The sequence below is a fragment of the Arvicola amphibius genome, chromosome 1 (genome assembly GCF_903992535.2).
Source record: "Arvicola amphibius chromosome 1, mArvAmp1.2, whole genome shotgun sequence".
NCBI classification, from domain to species: domain Eukaryota; kingdom Metazoa; phylum Chordata; class Mammalia; order Rodentia; family Cricetidae; genus Arvicola; species Arvicola amphibius.
The window spans coordinates 153,852,182-153,876,857 of record NC_052047.1 but is presented as its reverse complement, the minus strand read 5'-3'; the positions used below and the strand labels follow the sequence as shown (position 1 = coordinate 153,876,857).

The 24,676-nt window shown below is 40.7% G+C and overlaps 1 protein-coding gene across 1 annotated transcript; it reads left to right on the top strand.

Moving 5' to 3' along the window:
- The first annotated feature begins 1,914 nt into the window (after positions 1 to 1,914).
- On the top strand, positions 1,915 to 17,824 carry Ms4a14 (membrane spanning 4-domains A14). Its single transcript, XM_038315162.1, has 6 exons — positions 1,915 to 2,052; positions 3,809 to 3,937; positions 6,689 to 6,742; positions 9,981 to 10,130; positions 12,146 to 12,244; positions 15,452 to 17,824. Exons 1-6 carry the CDS (start codon positions 1,915 to 1,917, stop codon positions 17,822 to 17,824), a joined length of 2,943 nt encoding a protein of 980 aa, XP_038171090.1.
- Positions 17,825 to 24,676: the final 6,852 nt, after the last annotated feature.

Here is a 24,676-nt window from a genome sequence, read left to right as displayed (position 1 = left end):
CTGACCTCACTAGCCCTGCTGGGTTAGAACATAAATCATTAGTCTTTCTGAGTCTGAGTTCCTTCACTCAATATAATCTTTTCTAGGTCCATCCAATTACCTGCAAGTTTCATGATTTCATTTTTAATTAAAGCTAAATAGCATTCCATTTTGTATATGTGCCATATTTTTATTATCTACTTTTCTGTTGGAGGACACTGAGGATGTCTCCATTTCTTGGCTATTGTGAATTCGACAGCAAGGCAACTGCTGAGAAGTATCTGGGGAGTAGGATGTCAACTCCTTTGAGCATATGTCAAGGAGTGGTATAGCTGCGTCTTAAGGTAGATTTATTTTTAGTTTATTGAGGATTCTCTGTACTGATTTCCAGAATGGCTGCACCAATCTGCATTTCCAGCAGAGACTGAAGGTTCCCCTTCCCTGTGACCTCACCAGCATTTCTTGTCAATTGTTTTGTTGATCTTTTGCCATTCTGATTGGAATAAGATGAAGTCTCAAGGTTGTTTTAATTTTCATTTCCCTAATTGCTAAGAATGATGAACACTTTCTGAGTTATTTTTAGGCACTTTACTTCTATTGAGACCTCTCTGTTTAGACCCTTTGCCCATTTTTTAATTGGATCATTTGTTTCCATGACTACCTGTTTTTTGAAATCTTCATGTTCTGGATATTAATCCTCTGTCAGATGTGTAGGTGGCCAAGATTCCCTCCAACTCTGGATCCTTCACTCAACTGATTGTTTCCTTAACTTCTTCACAAACTCTTAACCACTGAACCGTCTCTTCAGCCCCAAGAGTGGATCTTAAAGTTTCTCACCACAAGAAGAAAAATGAAAAAGCAATAACAATTTCAGGTTATGGATACATTAGTTGCCTTCATTATGGTAATAATTACACAGTGTATCTGTGTATCAAAACATTGCCCTGAACACTGTAAGCATATGCAAGTTTTAATATATTTAAAAATCTTGAAAACATAATCACAATTCACTATTTTCATAGTATTTAGAGATTTTGTTAAACAATAACATTTTTCCTAAAAGAAGGAAACTCCATTTACTAAAGGATGGAAGTATGTTTGAAGAGTAAAAACACAGGTTTTGGCGACAGAAGGACAGCCTCCTTCACCTCGCCTTTGGTAATTACCCTTTGACCTTTCTGCTCCTCAGTCTGAGCACTGCTCACTGTCTAATGTGCCACCGCCAACCACACTTACACAGCAGAGGTGCCAAAGGCTTAGCGCCTTTGTGTTTCATAAGCAAGTCCACAAAAAGTTCAAGAGAAGTAGTGTGTCCAGGCGACAGCATGTAGATGTTAAGAAGCCCTGGTATTTGTGATTGCTGCAATTTAGGAAAGTTCGGAGATGGTTCCTGCAAATATTATGTTTGGCCTTATTCAACTGCTTACCTCAGCGATTTAGCAGTTGAAATCATAATAAACACATGAATATAAAAGATTAGCCTGAAAAAATTCTAAACCATGTATAATTGTAATTAGTATTTGGTAGAGTATCAGAGCATAATTGTGAAATATATGTGTCCATGTATGTATATATATATATATGTGTGTGTATGTGTATACATATATATGTATATGTATATTATTAATACAGGTACAGACAGGCACTTGTTTTGAGTGTACCATCTAGCTAATTTTGTGCTTACTATATGCTTTTTAAGCAAGCTTATAATAGAGCCAGTTTTTCAGGCTTCCTCTGTAAGAATCGAGAAGGCTGGTACACTCTAGAATTCTCAGATTCTATGACTCAATGACTGGGATTCTGTGGTTCTAGTACTACGCAATTGCTACGGGCTCATTGCGGAGGACTCCATGTGGCCCTAGGGAGGAAGCACATCATGATTACGGCTGCAATGTCCTTTCACTCCTTCTCCTAACAGAGCTCTACCGCTGAATCATGGAGCCACCATCTGAGGAGAAAAGAAGGAGCCATGTCATCGCTATAGACCCAAATGAAACTATCTTGACTGCCTTTCCTTACAGACCTCATAACTCCCTGCTCCATCTCCTGAAGGGGGAGCCAAAAGTTTTAGGGGTGAGTTCTGCCTTTTCATGGATCGTCCCAGAAGGGAGGAAAGGAGCCAAATCTCCATTTTTGTCTACAGAGGTGGCTCTGTGTCATCATATTCAGGGAGAGAGTTGGTCTCCCTTCCTCCCTTTCATTTCATCTGTAATGTATCCTTCTACAGTCAAGGAAGCTCACTAGTCTCCACCCTCCCCAGAGAGCTATTGACAGATAATGGTTGCTGGGGGGCAGCAAGGGAATCAGTGGTTTTCCCCAAAAGTGTAGCTACTGATAAGTTCTGCCCATGCTCCAATCAATAGCCCCATAACATAAGTTACTGCTTATATAGGTAACTCTAAGTAAAGTCCGTGAGTCACCAAAAAGGACATGAAAATTAAGGATTAGTTGGGGAAAAGAAGGGTTCAGTATGGATGCGAGCAGGCTAAAAGAAGGTAAAGGGTTAATGTGACACAGACATTGTATTCATGCACGAACTATTCAAAAACTGGAAAGGCAGTACATCTAAGCCAATTGCTTGTGAAAAAGCGGCTCCTCAGAGAAGAGTCATCATGTGCCATTTCCAAGGATTTTGATTAAAATAGAGAAACAAAAGATCTCTTTAGAAGGGCAATGTAGTTTGCCTTTGGTCTGAATTATGTTAACTCTCAGTGGTCAATGCAGAAATGTTCCTGAGGTGATGGATTAAGGAGCTTTCAGGAATGACTAGTCTAATAACTCACCTAACCCCAGGGAAGTCCTATGGCTGTTTCATGGGGAGCTAGTGCTGGTCTCTGGCTTCCAACACAGGGGAAGCAGAAAACTATGTAATTTTCCCAAAAAAATCTTCTTAGGAAGTGGCCCTAGGCTATGGCAGTGCCTCTCACAGAACTAAGTAGTCAGGGAAGGTGAAGTCAAGGTTCATCAGTGAAGTGTAGGTCTAAGGATGCACAGGCTCAAATAACACGTAATGAAAATATTTTTTAAAATTATCCTGTATTGAATATGTACAGCTAGTTTTCTTATACACATTCCATAGACAGTGTAATAAGCAGCTACTTCATGCGTTTACATTCTAGTAAGTGTTCTGTTCACTCCTAGGCAGATGATGCTTAAAGGTTTCTGGTGCTTGTGTACATGGGCCATTGCATACTACCATTCTAGGAGACAATTTAAAGGATACAGGAGGAGATGGGTGTGGTGATGCAAGCCTGTCATCCCAGCATTGGGAGGTGGAGGCAGGAGAGCCAGGTGATTACAATCACCCTGTGCTACCTAATGATTTGAGCACAATTTGGAATGCAGGAGATCTGGTCTTGGAAAACAATGTACAAAGAGGATGTGTGTAGATTATCTATACATAACATTTTTAACGTAAGAGACTTAAGCATCCTCAGATTTTGGTCCTGGAACCAAGCCTCCCACCCACTTTCCCATGCAAATCAAGGATGGACTGCACTCAGCACTGTCGATTGTAGAGACTAAGTGTAAGGATAACCAGAGGATGCCAGTGTGACAGAGGAGGAAGCCGGTAAGGGAGTAGGCTGGTAAGGGAGTAGTTTGGGGACCTGTCCTTAAGAAGTTTGCAATCTGAGTTTAGTCACACGTGAATTCAACTATGTCTGCTACAAGATACACTGGGAATCTTGGACAATAGTAAAGAACCAGAGTAAAGAATTAAATTTTGGAGGGACTCAGCATGATGGGGACATGGAAGATGTTTGTACTGGGGTAGTGTGCAGCCGGAGGCCTGGGCTCTTGTTACCTCATGCTCATTTTCTCCTTCCAGGCGATCCAGATTCTTCTTTCTCTGGTCATTGTGGGCCTTGGGATTATATTAGCATTTAATTTCATCTTTTTCTCCAAAAAATTTCCTCTCGTGATCATCACAGGATATCCATTCTGGGGAGCAGTTATTGTAAGTACTACATGCTAAGAACATGTCAGAAATTGCTACAAAGACTGATGGGAATTGCATTCAGTTCTTTGACAATAAATTTCCTAAGTGTGTCCCTTCCTAGACACCAAACAGGCAAACCACTCTTCAGTAAAAGAAATTATTCTGTATTATCCCATTGGTCATTGTCCGCCACCCTTATAGTAACAGCTGTCCCTAGGTACACAGTGCTTGTCCAAAGCCCATGGGTCGAGTGCATCCCACAGTACCAATCTGGACTTTACCACGTGCAGACACGGTAGCCTGAGAATAGGAATTCATGCAGCTATCACTCAAAGAACAGGACTCAAGGAGGAGGAAAACTTTTTAGTCCCAGAGGGGTTCAGGACTGTCACTGACAGGTGACCATGGAGTCCTCAGTTTTGTTCTTAGTACTATGCTAGTTTCACCGAACCCTCCAGCTTGGTTCCTAATCCTTTGCGGCACATTTAAGGGTAAACTCACTAGAGTATCTCACATCAAAACATACAAGAAGATGAGAATCAGATCTGTCTACTTCCTTTGATTGTCTCAGAAATTAGGACCATGCTTGAGATATGAGATGCATGGATGAAGGCACAGATCAATCAATCAATAAGCAAATAACTGAAATAACTAATGGGACCACTGTCTCTACGAAAACCAGTCATGTGTTTTGATAAGCATTCTGTGCCATTTCAATAATTTGTGTTTCCAAAACAAATGATAACATTTCATTTTGCATGAATTCCAATGAAAGAACAGGAGGTTGATTTCTTTTTGTTTCTTTGTTTATGTTTAGTTTTTTTATATTTTTTAGTATTCATTTTATTTATTTATTTTAGAAAACCAAACTATCTTTTTTCATTATACATACCAATCCAAGTTTCCACTCTCTCCCCTCCTCCCACTTCCTCCACTTACCCCCCACCCCACCCCCATCCAATCCTTGGAAAGGGTAAGGCACAATGCTTTGAGGAAGGACCAAGGCCCTCCCTACTATATAGGCTGAACAAGGTATCTATCCAAAGAGAACAGGATCCCAAAAAGGCCAGTACATGCTGTAGGGATAAATCCTGGTGCCACTGCCAGTGGCCCCTCAGTCTGCCTCAACCATGCAACTGTCAACCACATTCAGAGAGACTAGCTTGGTCCTATGCTTCCTTCCCAGTCGATTGAAGTTGGTGAGCTCCCATTAGCTCAGGTAGACTGTTTCAGTGGGTGAACCCATCATGGTCTCGATCTCTTTGTTCATATTCTCACTCCTTCCACTCAACTGAACTTTGGGAGCTCAGTTCAGCACTCCGACGTGGGTCTCTGCCTCTGTTTCCTAAACTGCACTCACTCTAACGTAAAGAACCAAAGGGACCCAGTCTTCACCTCCCCATTCTCCAACCAAATTCTCCCAATACAAGTTGTGAGAGTCACAGGTGTGAAGTTTAGTAGGACTTGATTTACTGCTTTTTAAAAAAAAAATATCAATTCTTCTAGCCCATTCCCTATGCAGGAATACCTTTCTCAGCTTCAATACTAGGGAGAGGGGCTTGGTCCTGCCTCATCCTGGCAAGACAGACTTTGTGGACTCCCCATGGGAGGCCTTACCCTTTCTGAGAAGTAGATGGGGAACTAAGTGGGAGGTGTGGGGGGGAACGGGAGGAGGGGTGGAGGGGAACTGCAATTGGTATGTAAATTGAAAAAAGAAATGAACTTTTAAATTAAAACAAATCAGTCTTCATGGGAAAGACATTTATTGAACACACAACTAAATCTTCTTGGTAACGTTCCAGATCTCTAAGTACTATGGGGGAAAGCCCTTCCTGAGTAATGTGCCAGATGATCTTACACCTAGGAGGAGTGCTCCAGAGAACTGTGTGAGGGTGTAGTGGAGGACCCACGTGGCCCCGGGGCAGAGAAGCACTTCCCACAGGGATTCTCACAAGCTGAGGCAAAAGGAATGGATGCTTCCCCTGGCTATGACCAAGGCACTAGCTAAGGGTGTGTCATGGGGAAACAACTCAGAAAAGTGCGTGGCCATGGCCATAGCATAGCATGGAACCACCTAGGAACTGTCTGCTCGTTAGCCAATGGCATCTGAGCTGACTCCACCTCTAGCTATTGTGAAGAGGGCAGCAGTAAACACGGCTGTGTGCATTTCAACATCAGGGCAAATGGTGTCTATTGATGACCGTTTTTCTTTTTGTTGAAAGGAGTGTTCTCATTAGTGTTCACTGTGGGTTTCTGAGGGGGAAATGAATTCAAGGATGACAGCCATCCTGGGAACATCAACTAGAAAGACATTGCGGTTGCCCAGAGAAGGAAGGTGATACTGTGAGGCCCCAAGAGAAAGGGCTTGAGGGGGTCTGGAGGTGGGGGGCCAGGTGGAGCAGAGGAAGATGCCAGCAGAAGCTTCCCAGTATCTGTATTGCAGCACACGGATTTTAGATGCTAAGACCCAAGAGTCCCCAGGTGCCGATACCAGCCCCTATAGATGGAATACCAACCCCTATAGATGGAATACCAACCCCTATAGATGGAATACCAACCCCTATAGATGGAATACCAACCCCTATAGATGGAATACCAACCCCTATAGATGGAATTAAAACAAGGATGTTCCTCCCTAACACTCAGGTTGGAAAGGCTAGATGCTGGGGAGGGGGAGTACTGCTGACAGTTTGAAAATCCAAAGGAGACTGTGTTGTAGACAGATTAGATGGACCACCTGTTAACCATTGCCTCTTGTCTTCCGAACAGTTTTTTCTGGCAGGATACATCACAGTGTTCAGTGATAAATTAAGACGAAATCTGGTAAGTAGTTTTAATAACTTCTACCTGATTTAAAGTCCATTTGCTTTGTAGCGGCTTTGGCCTTAAGCTTCAGGGTTTCTCAGGAAGATCTTTTGTGCATCAAATTTGTGGTTCAAACCCAACCTGTGGATGATTTAGCCCTGCATTCCTTCCCTTTCTCCCACTTCGCTTGTCAAGAGAACTGAAAGTTACCCATTGATAACCACCCTATATTGCTGTAGTTAAATGATTTTTAACTGGGAGTAGATTTTTGCTCCTTCTCTTTCCACAGGGAATAGTTCACAACATCTGGAGATAATTTTGGTTGTCACAACTAGGTGGGGTATACTATTGGCAGCTGGAGGGTAAGAGCCAGGGTTGTCTCTAAGCATACTTTTTCTTTTTGAATTCGTTTTTATGTGTAGGAGTGTTTTACCCAAAGAGGTCAGAAGAGGGTATCAGATCCCCTGAAACTGGAGTTACAGATATTTATCAGGCACTATATAAAACTGAACCTGGGTCCTCTAAAAAAGCAGCCAGCTCTTAACCACTGAGTCTTCCTTTCAGCCCCTTCTAAACAAGCTTTAAAACAATGGGAACATGGGAAGACTTCCTACAACAATAGAAAAATCATCTGAACAAAACATATACAGTCTCAAAGTTGAAAAACACTACCTGAACCAAAGCCACCCCAGAACCCTGTCACCCTCACTTTCTATCCCCAGCCTCCAGTGACAACAGGCGCTTTTCTCAGAAGCTGTAGTGCAATTTCTACTTGGTCTTAATATCAAAACCCAGAGTCAGATACTGAGGTGGAGGGGGGTGAAAGCTGAAAGATCAGAGAGAAACAGAGCAGCCAGTCACTAGTTCATACCTATATGAAATCCTCAGACCGAATGGGGTATCCTGTCTCTACACGTCCTTAGACTGAATGCTCTTAGACTGAATGCCTTCTCTATGAAACCTCAGACTGAATCCTGAGCTTCTGTCTCCTGTCACCTTATATACCTCTCTCTGCCTGTCCTGGTTGTAGGACTGAGTCAGAGCTGCTTGGCTCTCATTGCTCTGTCAACTTGAAGGGAGATTCCTAAGAGCTACTGTGAGGACTGAGATAATACCTACAAAAGGCTTGGTGCTGTGTAAATATTCTTATTCTCAGCTAATCATTGCAGGAAGCCCTAGAGCTGTGGGCTTCCTCTCTGAGTCACTGGATCCCTTTTCATGGCCCTCTGTAAATTTCCTTGGGGATAGTGACAAACCCTAGAGTGGCCCTAGGGAGAGGGATGAATGCCTCCAACTGCTCCTCTGGAGATAGATGCTGACAGCCCCTATGTTGTCTTCTTCCAGAGCTGAGACATCCGCAAAGGTTTTATCTATGCCTCGTGGAGAGTTTTACAGATGGAAGAAGGCATGGCATGACACACGGGGTGGGACTGCATGGATGGGATGACCACAGTCACTTAGTTCCTAATTCCATGCGTCTCTACATCATGCACAGCAAGGGTCTACCTGACATGACAATCTCATAATAAGGATCAGATGGGACTAGGGCTGTGTGTGCTCTTTGTAAGACACAATCTGCATGGGGGATCATATATTCAGAGATCTGAGTCTGTTAATGTTCCCTGTGGAAGCCAAAACAGAGAGACCAAAGCCTTAATATGGAGAGTGTATGACAGATTTGCAGGCTCCTTGGTTTGGGGTCTTTTTGGGTTTTGAGGGTGTTTGTTTGTTTGTTTGTTTGTTTTTCCAAAACCAAATGAAGATCTTCTTCAATAAAGATCTCAGCTTAGGGTGAACAGCTGTAAGTGCACTTCCCAGTCTTGCCACAGCTCCAGGAATGTAAATGCATAGCTTCATTTCCAACCTTAGCAGACAAGATACAGCCCACAGAGGTACCGCAGATACACTCTGGAATGACACGTTCTTTCTAAAAATTAAGAATGACTATGAAGGAAATAATATGATGCCCACAACACGGCTTTCTTGTAAGAAACTCAGACATGCCCACCTCTCCCACCAAGTGTACTGGGAATGAATAGAAGGAATTAAGCAGAGGGTGCCCAACACCAGTTGATCTATCTGCAGTCCAGCTGGAAGCTCAGCGGACAGCACTCAGGGTGTAAGAAAGACTGTAAGGGGCAGAGCATCTACTGTAGGACTGCATCTTCCATTATGGCAGGGAATCTGAACCCGTGATCTCAACACCATGGTTGCCTAAATAAGACCTGAAAATGACACCAACTGACATGCCAATATGAATGAGAATATCATGGGGCTTCACCCCAGAACTACAATCTAGTAGTTGAAGAACTATAATCTATGACTGCTGAGACAATCAATTTGTTTCAGGGATAAGTCTCCTAGATGATTTAATCCCAACTGTTCAGTCCTAAAGAAGCATACAAACGAACAACACTAAATTAACTCTGTAGGTTGTCTTATAAATTTATATGTACACATATGTAAAAAATAATAATAATTAGAGGCCATGAATTTCAGGAGTGAGGGGGCAAAACACAAGAGAAGCTGGAGTGGGAGGGTGATATAAACACAATACTCACATAGGAAATTCTCATAAAGTAAATAAAATAATTTTAAAAATTAAAAGGAACTAAATGGAGCAATCAGCTTTTTATGCCTCCCATGCTGGAGCACGAAGACCAAAACAGGGCAACTTTAACCCCTAGTCCAGATTTTACCATCTTTAACCAGACAGTTGTGTTGGTCATTGTTTGAATCTTCCTGGGGAATGTAAGTGAGCCAGACGGTGAGCTGTCAGTTCTCACGTGAATCTTTATGTGTCTGGGGCCTAATGTGGTATGATACATATTTAGTATATGCACTAAACCTTTAGAAAATAAATTATGGTTAAGTCATTCTCATTTTCAAAGGTAGAAATTGAGACTCAGACAGATTAAATAGTTGGTACAAGTTCTAATAAAAGCAGGGCTCAAAATCAAGTCTGATTTCCAAGGTGAGATACTTCCCAAAGAACTATGTCCTTCCAGGTTGTGAAAGATGGTTTGTGTTGAGATGAGATGGACATTTCAGGATCGCTAACCACGGGGCATTGTTGGCCCATTCTACAGTTTGCTTTGTCTTCTAGCTTTGACCAGTCAGAACTGAACTTGTCAGACCTTCCAATAACATGGGCCTGATGCAGCCTCTAGAACTAGAAAAGTTCTGAGAATTTCCTACAAGGTATCTTTATCTGTAGTTTTTATTTACTTTACCATGTCTTAAATCTATTTTCCAGAGACCAGGAGTCACAACCATGAATATCCTCAGCTCGCTGGTTGCCTTAGCTGGGATTGCCTTGATCCTCATCAGCTTTACCCAGCAGCACAAGTTCTGCCAGGCGCCCTCCCTTGAAGGAACATGTGTCATGGGCAGAACGCTTCTCCTTGTGAGTGATGTGATTCTGGATGAGGAGTCTGTGTAACCTTAGCCAGGCTATGTCCACCGCACAATGATGAGTTGCTGTTTACCCCTGACCTCATGTATAGCTGCTTCTAGAACCACAGTCTCTTGGCTTTTAATCTACTTCTAGCTCCGGAGAGCTTGTGATCTTGGTGTAAACATTGTACAGCCTCCGTATCTTGGTTTGTTTTCTCTCTGTAAAAATTTAAGATATTAATATAAAAGTTGCCTCATTGACCTGTGGTAAGGACTACTGCAAATAATACTTGACAAAGTATAGATACTCAATAGCTATATTATAACTATTATTACTTCAATTGTATTAGAGTTTACTTTTTGCTAATCAAAAAGTTACTCTATTGGTATAAAACAAAATATGGTGGGAGAGAGGAGTTGCAGTCTTTTAAGTACACAAGCCATTTTATATAATTATAAATTTCTACTTGGTAGGGTAAATGATATATTAATTTATGAGGAAGTATAATTATACATGTGGTTTTTATTTTGTTAGTTTATTTTTGTATGTGTGTGGGTGTTTTGCTTGAATGTGGGACTATGCACCATGTGCATGCCTAGTGTCTCTGAAGCCAAGAGATGGTACTAGATGCTCTGGGACTAGAATTACAGATGTTTATTAGTTTCAGTGTGGATTCTGGAAAGTGAAGCCAGGTCCTCCAGGAAAGAGCCAGTGCTCAAAATTTCTGACTATCTCCAGCTCCTAAATAAAATTAAGGTTTTAAGGGTCTATCATCTAAGCAATACATGACATTATAATTATTTTAATGATTTTTTACATTTATTTACTTGAGGTATGTGTGGTCCACAATGCCATAGCTTACATGTGAACGTTCGAGAACAGTTTACAGGAGTTCTTTATCTCCTCTCAACATGAGGGTCGTGAGGCTTAAACTAAGGCTGCCAGGCTTGATACCAAGTGCTGTCACCATGCCAGCCCCAGCATCATTTTCAGTCATGTCAAAGATGCCAATGGGCCTCTTCCGCTGGTCCCAAAAAACTCTGGACTTTTAATCTGTTTCTGATAGCAACATCTTGAAGACTTGGATCCTAGAATTTGAAAATTTGAACCAATAAGCAAAAGTGAAGTAGAATCATGGAAAATTATCTCCTATGATTTAATTCCTGTAATCATCTGTTGAAGTGAACTAAAGGACCTCCTGGCATGTGCTGAGATAAAGTCCCAAATTATACTTGGGTTCCTAAGAATAATCAGAAAACAATTATAGGGAATAAAATCTTGCCCTACTTGATCCAAGTGCATATAAGGACTGAGGCCAGTTCTACCCTGCTGGAAGGCAGACAGCGTGGAACTTAACACAACAGGACATGTACACACTTCAGGCCGTTACCTAAGCGTTTGCATGTGTTCAAAAGAAACTGAGAAGCAGAGAGCTTTACTCACGTTCCCAGGGTAAGTGTGACCTTGTGCACAATTGTACCCAGCTTTTGCTGCCCTCAGTATTTAAGCTTTTTGAATACCACACTGCACCATCCCACCTCTCAATGAATACCTTAAAGTAGCGCCTGCAAAATGTCAATCTGGGTACTCAATCCATCTTGTAGGCTTGTTTTATTTGACATATAGGTGAATACATAACTGAAACTTTCACTTTCAAAACATGTGCATACCCAGCTGCCTTGGGGCAGGAAAAAGCAGGCATTGGGGTACTGTATTCTCACACAGGAAACAAAACAAGTTTTTGTAATTAAATGGCAGGTGATTCTAGGAGTGCCACTGCATTCTACTGTGCCCTCCCCTGTTTCACTCTAGAGACTACGATCTTAGCCCTTTTGATATTGGAGTTTGTTACCCAGTCCTCACCAGAAAAACATGAAAATGATGCAATGTTTAATAGCTAACGAACAGCATGAATTTAAGTTTCCCAAACTTGGTCATAGGGTCTAAATCATTCTTGGCTTCTGTTTTTAAAGTGTAGCTGCTTCTGTCCTAAGTATGATGTCCTTTCTCCTTCTTCTTTTTAGGGAATTTTATCAGTTTTATTAATCATCACCATAGTGGAACTCAGCATCTCTTTGACTATTGCATCTTTAAGAAGCAGTTGCTGGACCAATTCAGGAAAGGTGTGCCCAAGATTATCATGAGAATTAAGTATCTGTGTGGGCGCATGTACGTGTGTATACACGTGTGTGTCCCTGTGTGTGAGGGAGCAGGCACCCTCATGCCACAGTGTGAGTGTGGAGATAAAAGGACAATCACAGATGCTAGTCCTCACCTTTGTTTTGAGTAAAGGTCTCTCCTGTTGTTCACTACTGCACACTCCAGGCCAGCTTGCCTCCAAGTTTCCAACGATCCTGATTTTCTTGTCCTCCCATTTCCTCCCTCTAAGGGTAAAAACAGCACAGAGGTTGGTACTACTGCATCCACACTGAGATCATCACCCCACATTGGCATCTATTTTCTGTGCAGAAGCAATATGCTCAAATGCCACACTGAAACTCCTAAATTAGGAAGATCAGAGGGGGTCCAAGCTTAAGAGTGATGCTCACTCTAAGATAACTTGCTTTCCATTCTTGTACTATCTACTGTCCTCAGTCATCTCTGTTCATATAGAATTCTTTATCATCCTGAAAATAATTTAAAAAAATGGGACTTTGTGGAAAATCCATAGCACTGTGTCATTGGGAGCATATACCCTTACTGATTGTTTATAATGTCAAACAATATTATACTCACTCAGTGTCAACATAATAACCATTTTAATATATACCAACACCTTTATTCTACATCAAAATGAATTAAGATTTAACACAGGGATTAACTAACATCTCCGGTATGACAGAACATAGGATTTGTTCTAACTAGTGTGGTGCTGCTCCTGGTCGTGTTTTCTGAGTTATGACAGCAGTCTAGACTGTGCTTTACAGTGTTTTGATGTGGGATTCCCCTCTGTATGCTGTGAATATGTTTTATTACCATTGGTTAATAAAGAAGCTTCTTCAGCCTATGGCAGGGCAGAATAAAGCCAGGTGGAAAATCCAAACAGAGATAGAAAGAGAGAGTAGGCAGAGTTAAGAAGATGCCATGTAATTGCCAAAGGAGACAGATGCCACTGAACCCTTACCAGTAGGCCATAGCCTTGTGGTGATAGAATGACTAAGAGAAATGAGTTAATTTAAGATATAAAAGTTAATTAATAAGAAGCCTGAGCTAGGAGGCCAAACAGTGATAGAATTAATATAATTTCTATGTGATTATTCAAATCTGGGTGGCCAGGAATGAATGAGACATCTCCAGTTACAGTGTTTGCTTGCTTCCTTGCTTGCTTTTAACTTTAAACAATCAAACACACCCATTCTAAGTATGCCGTATGACAAGTTTTGACAAATTACATACATCTACTTAATGACCATCACAATCAAGATATAGTTCAACTCCACCATCCCAAAGGTTAATGTCGATTTTCCTGATGGATAGTCATACACCTCTTAACAGAGGTAGATCTTTGAACAAGAGATTTTTATAGACCCATGCCCATTTCTTAATTAGATTGTTCATTTGTTGTTGTTGAACTCTGTAGTGTTTTATATATACAGTTTGGTAATTTCTTATCAGACATATGATCTATAAATATTTCATTCACCACATGTCCCTTCATATTGTTAATCTGTTTTTATATTCTGGACAGTAGCTTCAATGCACAAAAATTATATTTTTATCAAATCTGATTTTTGTATTCTTTTCTTTCTCTTGTTATTACATGCTTGAGTATATTGTAATATTGTGTATGTGGGGCGTGTGCATGTGGTATCCATGCACATTGTTGTGCCAAAGGTCAGCATTGTGTATTTTCTTCATTTGGACCAGTCTATGTTTGTTTGAGACTGAATCTCTCAACTGAACTTGTTAGGGTAACAAGAACACGCTGGCATGCGTACATGACTTCTGCCGTCTCAATTAGGAATTGCCTTGTGCAGCAGGCGCTTTGTCAAATGAACCATCTCCTCATTCCTCTTTTGTTGTCTTACCCATGAAACTGCCACCAAATCCAACTGTGACAGCTAATCTCGGTTGCCATCTTGATTGGATTGCAAAGAGCCTAGATGACTTTAGACCTCTGGGTTTGTCTGTGAGAATGTTTTCAGAAAGGAAAGGGTAGGTAAAATATATCCTGAATGTGGGTAGCACCATTCCAGCACAAAGAAATGAAAGAGGATAGGGGCCACCAAAGTGCACACTTTTTGGCTTTAATGTTTTATCCAACCTGAACTGATGTTTGTCTATGGTATTGGGTAAAAGTTCAATCCATTTTTTTTCATGTGGCTAAACAGTTTTCCTAGTGCTGATTGTTAAAAAAGACTGTCCTTTCACAAAGAGTGATCCTGGCATCACTGCTGAAACTCAATGAACTATTTATATCATGCTTGTTTCTGGGTCCTCTATTTTATCTACCTGACTATCTTACCATAACTTTATTGAAGTTTCAAAATAGGCAACTATTACATCACCAAATATTCTTCTTCTGATTAAATAGTTTTGCTATTCTGGCCTCCTTAAGAGTCCATATAAGTTTGAAATATGTTTTATGTATAACTGAGAATGAGGTTATTTGTATTTTGACATGGATAGCATTGAATCTGTATATTTTTGCATAGCATTGATTTTTTTAAACAAGTTTGTCTTGTTATAAATAAACATGGAGAAGATCTCCATTTGTTTAGCTCTTCTTACAAATACATTCAGCAATATTTTGGAGGTTTCAACGTAGAAGTCTTTCATCTTCTTGGATAGACATTTTTCTTGAATGTATCATTCTCTTAAATGATACTGTAAATTAACTTCTTCCTCAGAACCTAGTACCTATTTCAATAGTAGGCATCGTACTGGGTGATTTTTATCATCGTCTACTCATATGTTATTCTGGTTATAATTGTCAGCACTTAAAGGGTGAATTCTGATTGTCTTTAATCACCAACATTCAGTTCATCTAAATAATTAACAAAACAAATAGTAGACATTGTGTATGAACATTAACTGGATATTTCAAATATATGAATATTAACTGGATACTTTAAATGTCTTAGAAAATTTAGTATTATTCAGTATGAAAAAAGGCAATTTTGATCAAGTCTTTTTGTTCAGTATCTAGGATATAAGAATAGTGACTCATCCAAATCAATGCTGATGAACAGACAGCAAAGGCTGGAGAGCTTCATCTCCCTTCTACTTACATGTGCACATGAGAGAGGAAGAGTATGAGAATACAGTAAGGAAATGACAAAAGACAGCTGGGGCCTACTAACACTCTGTTTTCTCCCTTGGTTTTATAGGCTGTATTCTTCTTCCCTTCAGAAGTTCCTCAAAATACTGAACAGCCTGTGCCAGAAGAAAATAATCAATTACAATTTGAGTTTCAAGGAAAATCTTCAAGTGATAATACAACTTCAAACATAACAGCCATTTTCTTAGGGGGTTATGCTTTCTTCAAGTTAAGAGGCTTAAGAAATCCTTCAGCTCCCAAAAATATCTCACAGAAAAGTGATAAGGGTACATCTTCTATGCATGTTCCAAATGAAGAGGAGACTATTCCACCACCCTCCCAAGAGGAAGAAACTAAACTGAATGCTTTACCTCCCCCATTAACACCAAAGTCTTCAGAAAACATTCCTTCCCAAAAAGAGTCTAGAAGCAATAACCTGAATGATGAGAATCTAGAATCTATTACATGTCAAACCTCTGATCTGCAACCCAAATTGATTGACGACCAAAATATGTCACCCAAATTTCTAAAAACTCCATCTTCACATAATTTCTCCCCTTTGTTACCTGACAGTTTATCATCCCAAACATTAATGGCAGCTCTGTCAACACAAGTCTTACAATCTAAACCCCCATCATCTCGTATTTCACAGTCTTATGATCTGACATCCGAGGACTTGCCTTCTGAAGACATACCATTTCAAGAAACCCCATACCAAGACATGCAATTCCAAGATACACTGACTCAAGGCATATCATCCCAAGAGACTCCATCCCTAGAGACTCCATACCAAGATCTGTCATTACAAGATATACTAACTAAAGACACATCATCCCAAGATACTCCATCTCAAAATACTCTATCCCAAGAAACTCCATACCAATATACTCCATCCCCAAAGACTCCATCCCCAAAGACTCCATCCCCAAAGACTCCATCCCCAAAGATTCCATCCCCAAAGACTCCATCCCAAGAAAGCCCATACCAAGATACATTAACTCTAGATATACCATCCCAAAGGACTCAATCTGAAGAAACTCCATCACAAGAGATTCCCTCTCAAGAAACTCCATCGCATGATATGAAATACCAAGATGCACTATCTCCAGTAAAAATATCACAAAGCACACAAACCCAAGATACAGTGGCCCACGACATGTCATCCTCAGATCTTCAAGCAATAAACACTCAAGTTCAAATCCAGCAAGATCCAGAAATATTTTATAAAGACATTCGAACAGAAGTCATGGAGCTGACTCAAGAATGGAAGTCTAATATTAGCAAGAAACCCCCAAGAAGACTTTCCTTATCCTTGCCAGGCAAACAGGGAAAATTCCCTCCCAAGAGACATTCCCTGGACCTACAAATCAAAGATGAAGAAGCCCCAAGGAGATATTCTCTAGACTCACAAAGGAAAACTTCAAGACGGAAATCCATAGATCAGCAAATCAAAGCCTGGCTATCCACAAAGAAGCACACCACAGAGAAACAAGATGCATATACTCAAACCTCAGAGCTATTCCTCCACCAGCAAGCTGATCAGCAGCAGGCCAAAGAGGAGGAGGTCCCAGTACAACAACCCCAAGATGAGCAAAGCAAAGACCAAAAGTCTGTAGAGGAGCTATACCCAGAAGAACAGCTTAATGGCAAGGAGGAAGAAGATCAGCAGTCTGATAAAAAGCAGCATCCAGAAGAACAAGTTCAACCATCTGAAGACCAGCAGCCTCTAGAGCAGAAAGCCGTGAATAGCCAGCAAGAAAGACAGCAAGCGCTAGTAAGGAGAACCCCGATGCCATCATGTCTGGACTGGGACTCCCAAAGCTTTCAATTCTCAGAAAGGTCATGTTCATACTGGTCAACTCCATCCTGGCAGCCTGTTAGCCTGGGATCCCAGGACTGGAGAAGTCAAGGCTGGAGAAACAAAGATTGGAAAGCACAAGAATGGCAGTTTGAAATACAGCCTTCCCTGGACTGGGAATCCCAAGAGCTATTAGAAAGAGAATCCTTAAGACAAAGGGCACTATATCAAGAAGTCCAACCCCGCACCACTATAGTCCAACACACCCAAGATCGTCAATTGCGTAACTTTGTATTTCAAGTAGGTCTGTGTCAAGATAATGACCAACAATCTGGTGTTTTAAGAGGAGATATGTATGCTGCAGTTGATGTACAAACAAGAGACAGGGAAACTCAAGACATAGAAGACACAGAAAATACATGCCCAAAACCAAAAGACCAGCAGTCAGAAGACATAAGGCCAGATAATTATCCTGTTTCTTGTCAGAGCTTGGTTCCATACACATATGTAACTTGTTTATCCAATATAGCTTCAGAGCAAGAGGTGCAGAACAATACACCCTGTTCAGATTCATCTAAAGATCTGAATGTCACTTCTTCCTCATGCTATCAAAAAGATCAACAGCAATCTGAGGACTCAGACTGACATACACATCTAACCAAAACCACAGACCCCAGATAATGGAGCCAGATGAGGATGAAGCAGCTGATTCTCTAACCTGTGCTTGCTGTCTAATTCACTCACCAGAGATAAAGGACATGCAGGACCTTCAAAGAACTCATTCCTTTTTAAAACAAAATGAAAACAAGCCAGATGTCAAGACTATATCAAAACCTTCTGGGAGTGAAGAAATAAATCTCATCTAAACTATAAAATTTTGTCATCAATTATAGTATTCCAATGTATGATTGTCAATTCATCTCACAGCTTACTACTTAACGGGTCTATTTTCTCATAATGCTAATATTTTTTCTCCGCACATTTGTGTTGAAGATACATGTACTATGTTTGCCCAATACTTGCTGAATTAGGAAGCAAAGCTAGAGAGAGAAGAGTAGAATTCAGGGAAGGGTAGTCACGTGTATATTATCATAGAAAATATGGCAAACTAGACTGTATTGAAAGAAGCTCCAGAGCTCGTTCTCTCTCACATGCCTGCACTCACAGCTTTGTCAGTAATGGGAGTCAATTTCACCCTCTGTGGTCAAAATGAATTGTGTTTAAAAAAAACTGTCAGTTCCCCTCTGTCTTCCAAGCCAAGCACAGTTTTCTAATCCTCTTCCTCTTTGATGCCTTTGATAAAATCTTGCTTTTCTGTCAATTCTGAAGCTCTGCATTTTGCTCAGCTGCACAAAGTTTTCTTTGCATGTGTGTGCACCTAAACTTTCTAATCTGTAACTACCAAAAACCTTGAGAACATGCATGGAAATAGATGTTGAGGGTAAGGGCTAATTTTGGAAGCACATAATGTTGGGTCTCACATACTCTTTATGTGTTCTAACAAACTTCCTGGGTGACCTTTTTTACCACAAAGTTGGGGCCTGTGGTCAGTAAAGTCCCGTTATAGCACAGAAACAATGAGGGTGGGTAAAGGCATGTCCTGATAAGAAGCAGGAGTGTCTGACACAGTGGCTCCTTTAGGAGAGGCCATCAGAGTCTTTTAAAGCATGGGATTGTTTACATAGATAGCCAGGCCCCACTGGGGACAGACAGACCTCCTCCTCTGAAAATAGTAGACTCACCAGAATTCAGGGCTCATTGTTTTCAGATTTTCAAAGTCTTACCGTACTTAGCCATTCCAACTTAGAATCTCATTTGTTCTTCCACTGTCCTTACTTTAATAGTGGTGTCCCTGAACAACAGAGAATTCACCTGGTATTGTAGCCCAAACAGTTGCTAAATGAGATTCTGCATTTAGTTTTCAGAAATGTTATCATCAACAGATGAGCAGGGGATCGTTCAGACCACACAGCAGTGGGGTGGGTCCTATCTATTGTGCTTGATCTGGGAACTCAGATCCCCAGGCTCTTCCCTCTCTTTCCCTACTTGGCAGCAATGAACTTCATTCTATTTCTGCACTCTGAAAAGCGTTTTCAAGTGTCCTGAGTAGTGTCACCCAGACTCTCATATATAAATGCTCAATTAGGAGCAGTAGGTGGGGACATTTTTATAAGATTCTGAAGCCAGGTAATGCCATGACTAACAGTGCTCTATGACTGAAAAGAACCTCATTACCATCTTTATATATGATGAAACTGGAGAGTTTATTTAGAAACTCCAGAAAAAAATCTGTAAGAGTCATTCCTTTTTAAATAATGACCATCAGGAAAGGGAGGTAATTCTGTTCCACAGAAGCTTTTCTTGAACCAAAAATTGTAGTAGTCTAGATGTCTGCATGAACAAATCATTATTAGATAGATGGATGGATAGATGATGAATAGATGACAGACAAGTAGGTGATAGATGTTGCTTTATAGTATTGATAAAATTAACTCTTTGCTTTGGATTGAAATATCCTACCTCTAAATTCTAATGCAGAAAACCTAACTCCTAAGATGATAACATTGGAAATAGAGCTTTTGAAGATACTAGATTCAGATGAAAATAGAAGAGTATGACCCTCATGGTAGGAGACTCTACTATAGGCACATGACTATAATTCTAGCACTCAAGAATATGAAGAAAAATTGTGAGTTCAAAGCCAGCCTGGGCTAGTGAGCTTGAGGCCAACTTAGGCTACATTGTGAAACAATTTCACACACACACACAGAGAGAGAGGGGGGGCAGAGGTGGAGACAGAAAAAGAGACAGAGAGACAATGAGAAAAGGCAAGAAAAGCCAGGCAGTTGGTGGCATACGACTTTAATCCCAGCACTCGGGAGGCAGAGGCAGGTGGATCTCTGTGAGTTCAAAGCCAGCCTGATCTACAGAGCTAGTTCCAGGACAGGCACCAAAAGCTACAGAGAAACCTTGTCTTGAAAATCCAAAAAAAAAGAAAAAAGAAAAAGAAAAAAAGGAAGAAAGAAAGAAAGAAAGAAAGAAGAAAGAAAAGGCAAGACAGAGAGGGAGGGAGAAAGAGGGTGGAAGGAGGGGAGAGAGACAAAGACACCAGAGATCTGAGGAAATGTCATATAAAGGCATCAGAAGAAATCAGCCACCTAAAAGCCAAGAAGAGATCTATTGCAAAAACCTAAATTGGCTGGTATAAGAACAGCTGTGTATAGCTGTTGTTTGGGATTTGATGGAGGAGGGTCATCTGTCTATCTGTTGTTTCATTGGTTAATTAATAAAGAAAACTGTTTGGTCTGATAGGTCAGAACATAGGTAGGCGGAAAAGACAAAACAAAATTCTGAAAAAAAAAAAAGACAATGAGTCAGACGCCTCAGGCAGCCGCCATGACTCTCCTCTCCGAGACAGATACAGGTTAGGATCTTCCCGGTAAGCTACCACCTCGTGGTGCTACACACATTAGTAAAAATGGGTTAAACAATATGTAAAAATTAGCCAATAAGAGGCTAAAACTAATGGGCCACACAGTGTTTAAATGAATACAGTTTGTGTGTTGTTATTTCTGGGGCTAAGCTAGCTGTGCGGGAGCTGGGCGGGAACGCAGCCTGTAGCTCCTTCTACAGGGATTATGCTGGGTTAATAAATTAGGGGTTGCAGATTCTCCTTCAGTAGCCATGATCTCACCAACACTGAAAACTAGGTTTCTAGTACCAGGTATGGGTTTCCCTCCTGTCAAATGGGTTTTAAGTATAATTAAAGAGTTTTTGTTTTCCACCAAGATTTATGTGCCACTATTACACCCTTAAGGTTATGGTGCCATGCTGGTTGATGTGGTTCATTGGCATCATAGCTGAGTAGGACTGTTGGTTGCCTCCCTCTATTAGAAGCTTGTATGATACCTTCTGGCACTGTGAAAATTAGTCCTCAGGGAGGGGACATTAAAGTCATTTCCAGCTTACAGACAAGTGTAATCTTTACCCCACAATAAGGAAACTTCTCTTTGCAACAGCAGAGACCACTACAGAAAACCACAATGACTCAAAGTGTGGATTTGTGGAGCTCAGTATTAGTGGAAGCATACAAACCAAAACCACACCTAAGGGCAGAGAAATTGTAAGAGCCACATAATCAGGGAGTTTGCTGTGAGATTCTGTCATGTAGTAACGTCAAAGACTAAATCCATAGAGTCTTATTAACATGACTGCCCAGACAGGAACTGAATAAGGATGACACCAATTGACATGCCAGACGGGATGAGAAAAAGCACGATCTCTCCACTCTACACAAGGAACTATAGTACAAACAACTGATGAAAGCTGGGAGTGGGAGATCTTCCCCAGAGAAGGGCACACCAAATGGTTGTTCAGTGACAAATAGTTAGTCATGAAAACATACACATAAAGATTTAACAGGTTATATTTAGAAATACATAAGTATATAGTCACAATTAGTGAAAAAAGAGGCCATGAATTTGAAGGAGAACAAGGAAGGATATATGAGAGAGATTGGAAGAAAGAAACAAAGGGAAAGGAGACATGTTGTAATTATATTAATCTTAAAAGATTTGAAATCTAATTTTCCTGGTACCCAGATTTTATATTTTCAATTTTCTAGAATCAATAAAATTGTGCTGTTGAAATAAGCTTCATCTACAGCACGATATCAATGAAAGGACACAAGAACCTTTCTTAGGGGATCAGAGAAGACGCCTTGACCTTGGTCTGACTGCTAGCATGGTCATAACTTCCCAAGAACAGGTAGCAGCATGATAAAGGTGCAGCAGTTTGAATCTAATCATCCTCTATAAGCTCATAGAAAATGGCATAGGAGGTATGGCCTTGTTGGAGGAAGTGTGTCACTGTGGGGGCAGGCTTTGAGGTCTCTTTAGCTCAAGCTTCCCTCAGTGTAACAGACAGACCATTTCCTGTTGCTTGCAAGGTTAGGACCCTTAGCTACTTCTCCAGCACCATGTCTGACTTCATGCTACCATGCTCTCTGCCATGATGATAATAGACTGAACCTGTGAAACCCCAATTAAATATTTTCCTTTACCAAGAGTTCTCGTAGTTATGGCGTCTCTTCACAACAACAAAAACACTAAGACAAAAGGTTTGATTGGAGAACATTAAGGCCTAAAAGATAGTATCCAGTAATTCATAAACCACTTTAAGATATGAGGGCCTTCCAGCTAAGACTCCTGACAGCAGTGGACATATAGCCCGAAGTGGCCATCCTTGTGACTACCCAGGTTGTTATCAGAGAGCCTTTATCCAGTGACTGATGGAGGCAGGTTCAGAAACCCATTGCCAAACATTGGGCCCAGCCCAGGGAGTCCTGCTGAGGAGAGGAAGGAGGGATTGTAGGAACCAGAGTGTCAGGAACATCACAGAAGAACACACAGAAACAGCTATCCTGGCTCATGGGAACTCAAGAGTCTGAACCAACAATCAGGGAGCCCTCATGGGACTGATGTAGGCCCTCTGCATATATGTGGTCTATTTGTGGGACGCCTGGCAATAGGAGCAGGGGCTATCCCTGGTGCTTTGGCTGGCTCTTGGGAACCTCTTCCTTGGACTGGATTGCCTTGCCCAGCCTGAATACAGGGGGAGGTGCTTGGTGTGCAATGCTTTGCTGATCCCTGTGGGAGGCATGCCCCTTTCTAAGCAAATACAGAGGAGGGATGGATTGAGGGGGGTAGGAGGGAATGAGAAGATAGAGGAGAGGCTGGTGTTGGAATGCAAAATAAATAAATAAATAAATAAATAAATAAATAAATAAATAAATAAATTTTTGAAAAGATTAGAGGGCCTTTCCTGAAAAGATGAGGTTTTATAATGTCAGAGAATAAGATACATGGGGATATATAAAGCTTTTTAAGGCTGAGCTCACACGCCATCCACGTGTGAACAAACCTGAAATGTCTAATAGCAAACAACTGGCTGCAAAGCAGAAATACAGGACAATACCATCCTCAGCAGCCCACTGTGATATTGTCAAGGTTCTTAAAGTTAAGATCATAGATACATATTCAGCTGGTAAAGAAACAGCCAAAATGAACTACCGAAATAAAGTGAGACAAAATATTTGACCATCATCGTTAGAACAGAAATGATAAAAGAAGTAATGCTGACTGATAGTACTTTCACTTATTATAAATAAAATTTATTTACATATCAGAACATAATTCACACAAAATAGCTGTATTATATCATCATCACTCTAAATAAGACATGTTTCAATAAATAAATAAACTAATATGAACGTAGAAGCTAATGGATAACTTTAGCGTGATCCTGAAACTAGTAAGTAAACTTATTTGAGCATGAGACACAGAAAAGGTCATTGGAAACATGTATAAAATTCTTAAAAAAATAAACATTTAATTTAATTCTTTAAAAAGGGTTTAGGATTAATTCTGAATTTTCATGCTCCAAGGATGAATCTTGTGGTGCATCATGAGAAGAGATGTGGATAAATTAAAACAAAATGAACAATTAATTATTTCTCCACTTATCAGGTAGTTATGAGAATGTTACCATGCTTGGGAGGAAAATGGAGAAACGTGAAAAGGCCCACAGCAAAGCTAAAACATGGGCAATGATGTCCACACAGCCCATTGCAATGGGGCATTACATTGACCCAAAGATTCCTGAACTCAAAGGAAATGAATCAAGACCTGATGGTTTTCATGAAGGCTGACCATCAGCAGGAATCGATGTCCATTTAAGGTGAACATGAGGAAGGTACACTCAAAACAAACTGTGCCCTAAGGACGTAACCTTCAGCTATCAAGATGCTGGTCTCGACAGAAAACTCAGTGAAGGAAGGTTTGAAATCAACAGAAAGAGAGTGCACAGCAGTGCCGCACAGCTAGCTGCAGTTAGTAGTTAATAGTTAATAGCACTCTTACAGGGACCCACACTGGGCTGCTCAAAACCACCTTGAGTTCCAGCTCTAGGAACTGTGCCAACCTCTTCTGACCGCCACAGGTGCCTGCACACATACACACATCACATAAATACATACACATACACACACACACACACACACACACACACACACGCACCTTAAAAAGTTAAACAAATTCTTTCTTTTGCTCATTTATGTCCTTGCAGTTTGACAGATCAGACCCAGTAATGACGTAGTCTGTTCCTTTATTGCTTGAGTCTAAACTGCCTACAGAATTTGCCAAGCCCAATGGGACACTAGTAAATGACTCAGCAGATGTCTGAAGAGCATTGTTGTCCTGGAAACAAAACAAAAGCCTGAAACTATGAGATGTGTAGATGTGTGACTAATGCTATCCCCGCTTCTCTAACTACACTATATATATATATATATATGTGTGTGTGTGTGTGTGTGTGTGTGTGTGTGTGTGTATATATATATGTGTGTGTGTGTGTGTGTGTGTATGTATGTATAGCGGGCCACAGATGTGTGTCAAAACTTGGCAGGGCTTTATAGAACAGTACCAGCTGGAGAAACCA

What these genes read in the sequence shown, in the direction of transcription:
- Ms4a14 (XM_038315162.1), top strand. Translation starts at nt 1,915, where the DNA reads ATGGAGCCACCATCTGAGGAGAAAAGAAGGAGCCATGTCATCGCTATA. An exon ending in GGGAGCCAAAAGTTTTAGGG is followed by an intron (nt 2,053 to 3,808) that starts GTGAGTTCTGCC and finishes TTCTCCTTCCAG; the next exon opens with GCGATCCAGATTCTTCTTTC. An exon ending in ATAAATTAAGACGAAATCTG is followed by an intron (nt 6,743 to 9,980) that starts GTAAGTAGTTTT and finishes TCTATTTTCCAG; the next exon opens with AGACCAGGAGTCACAACCAT.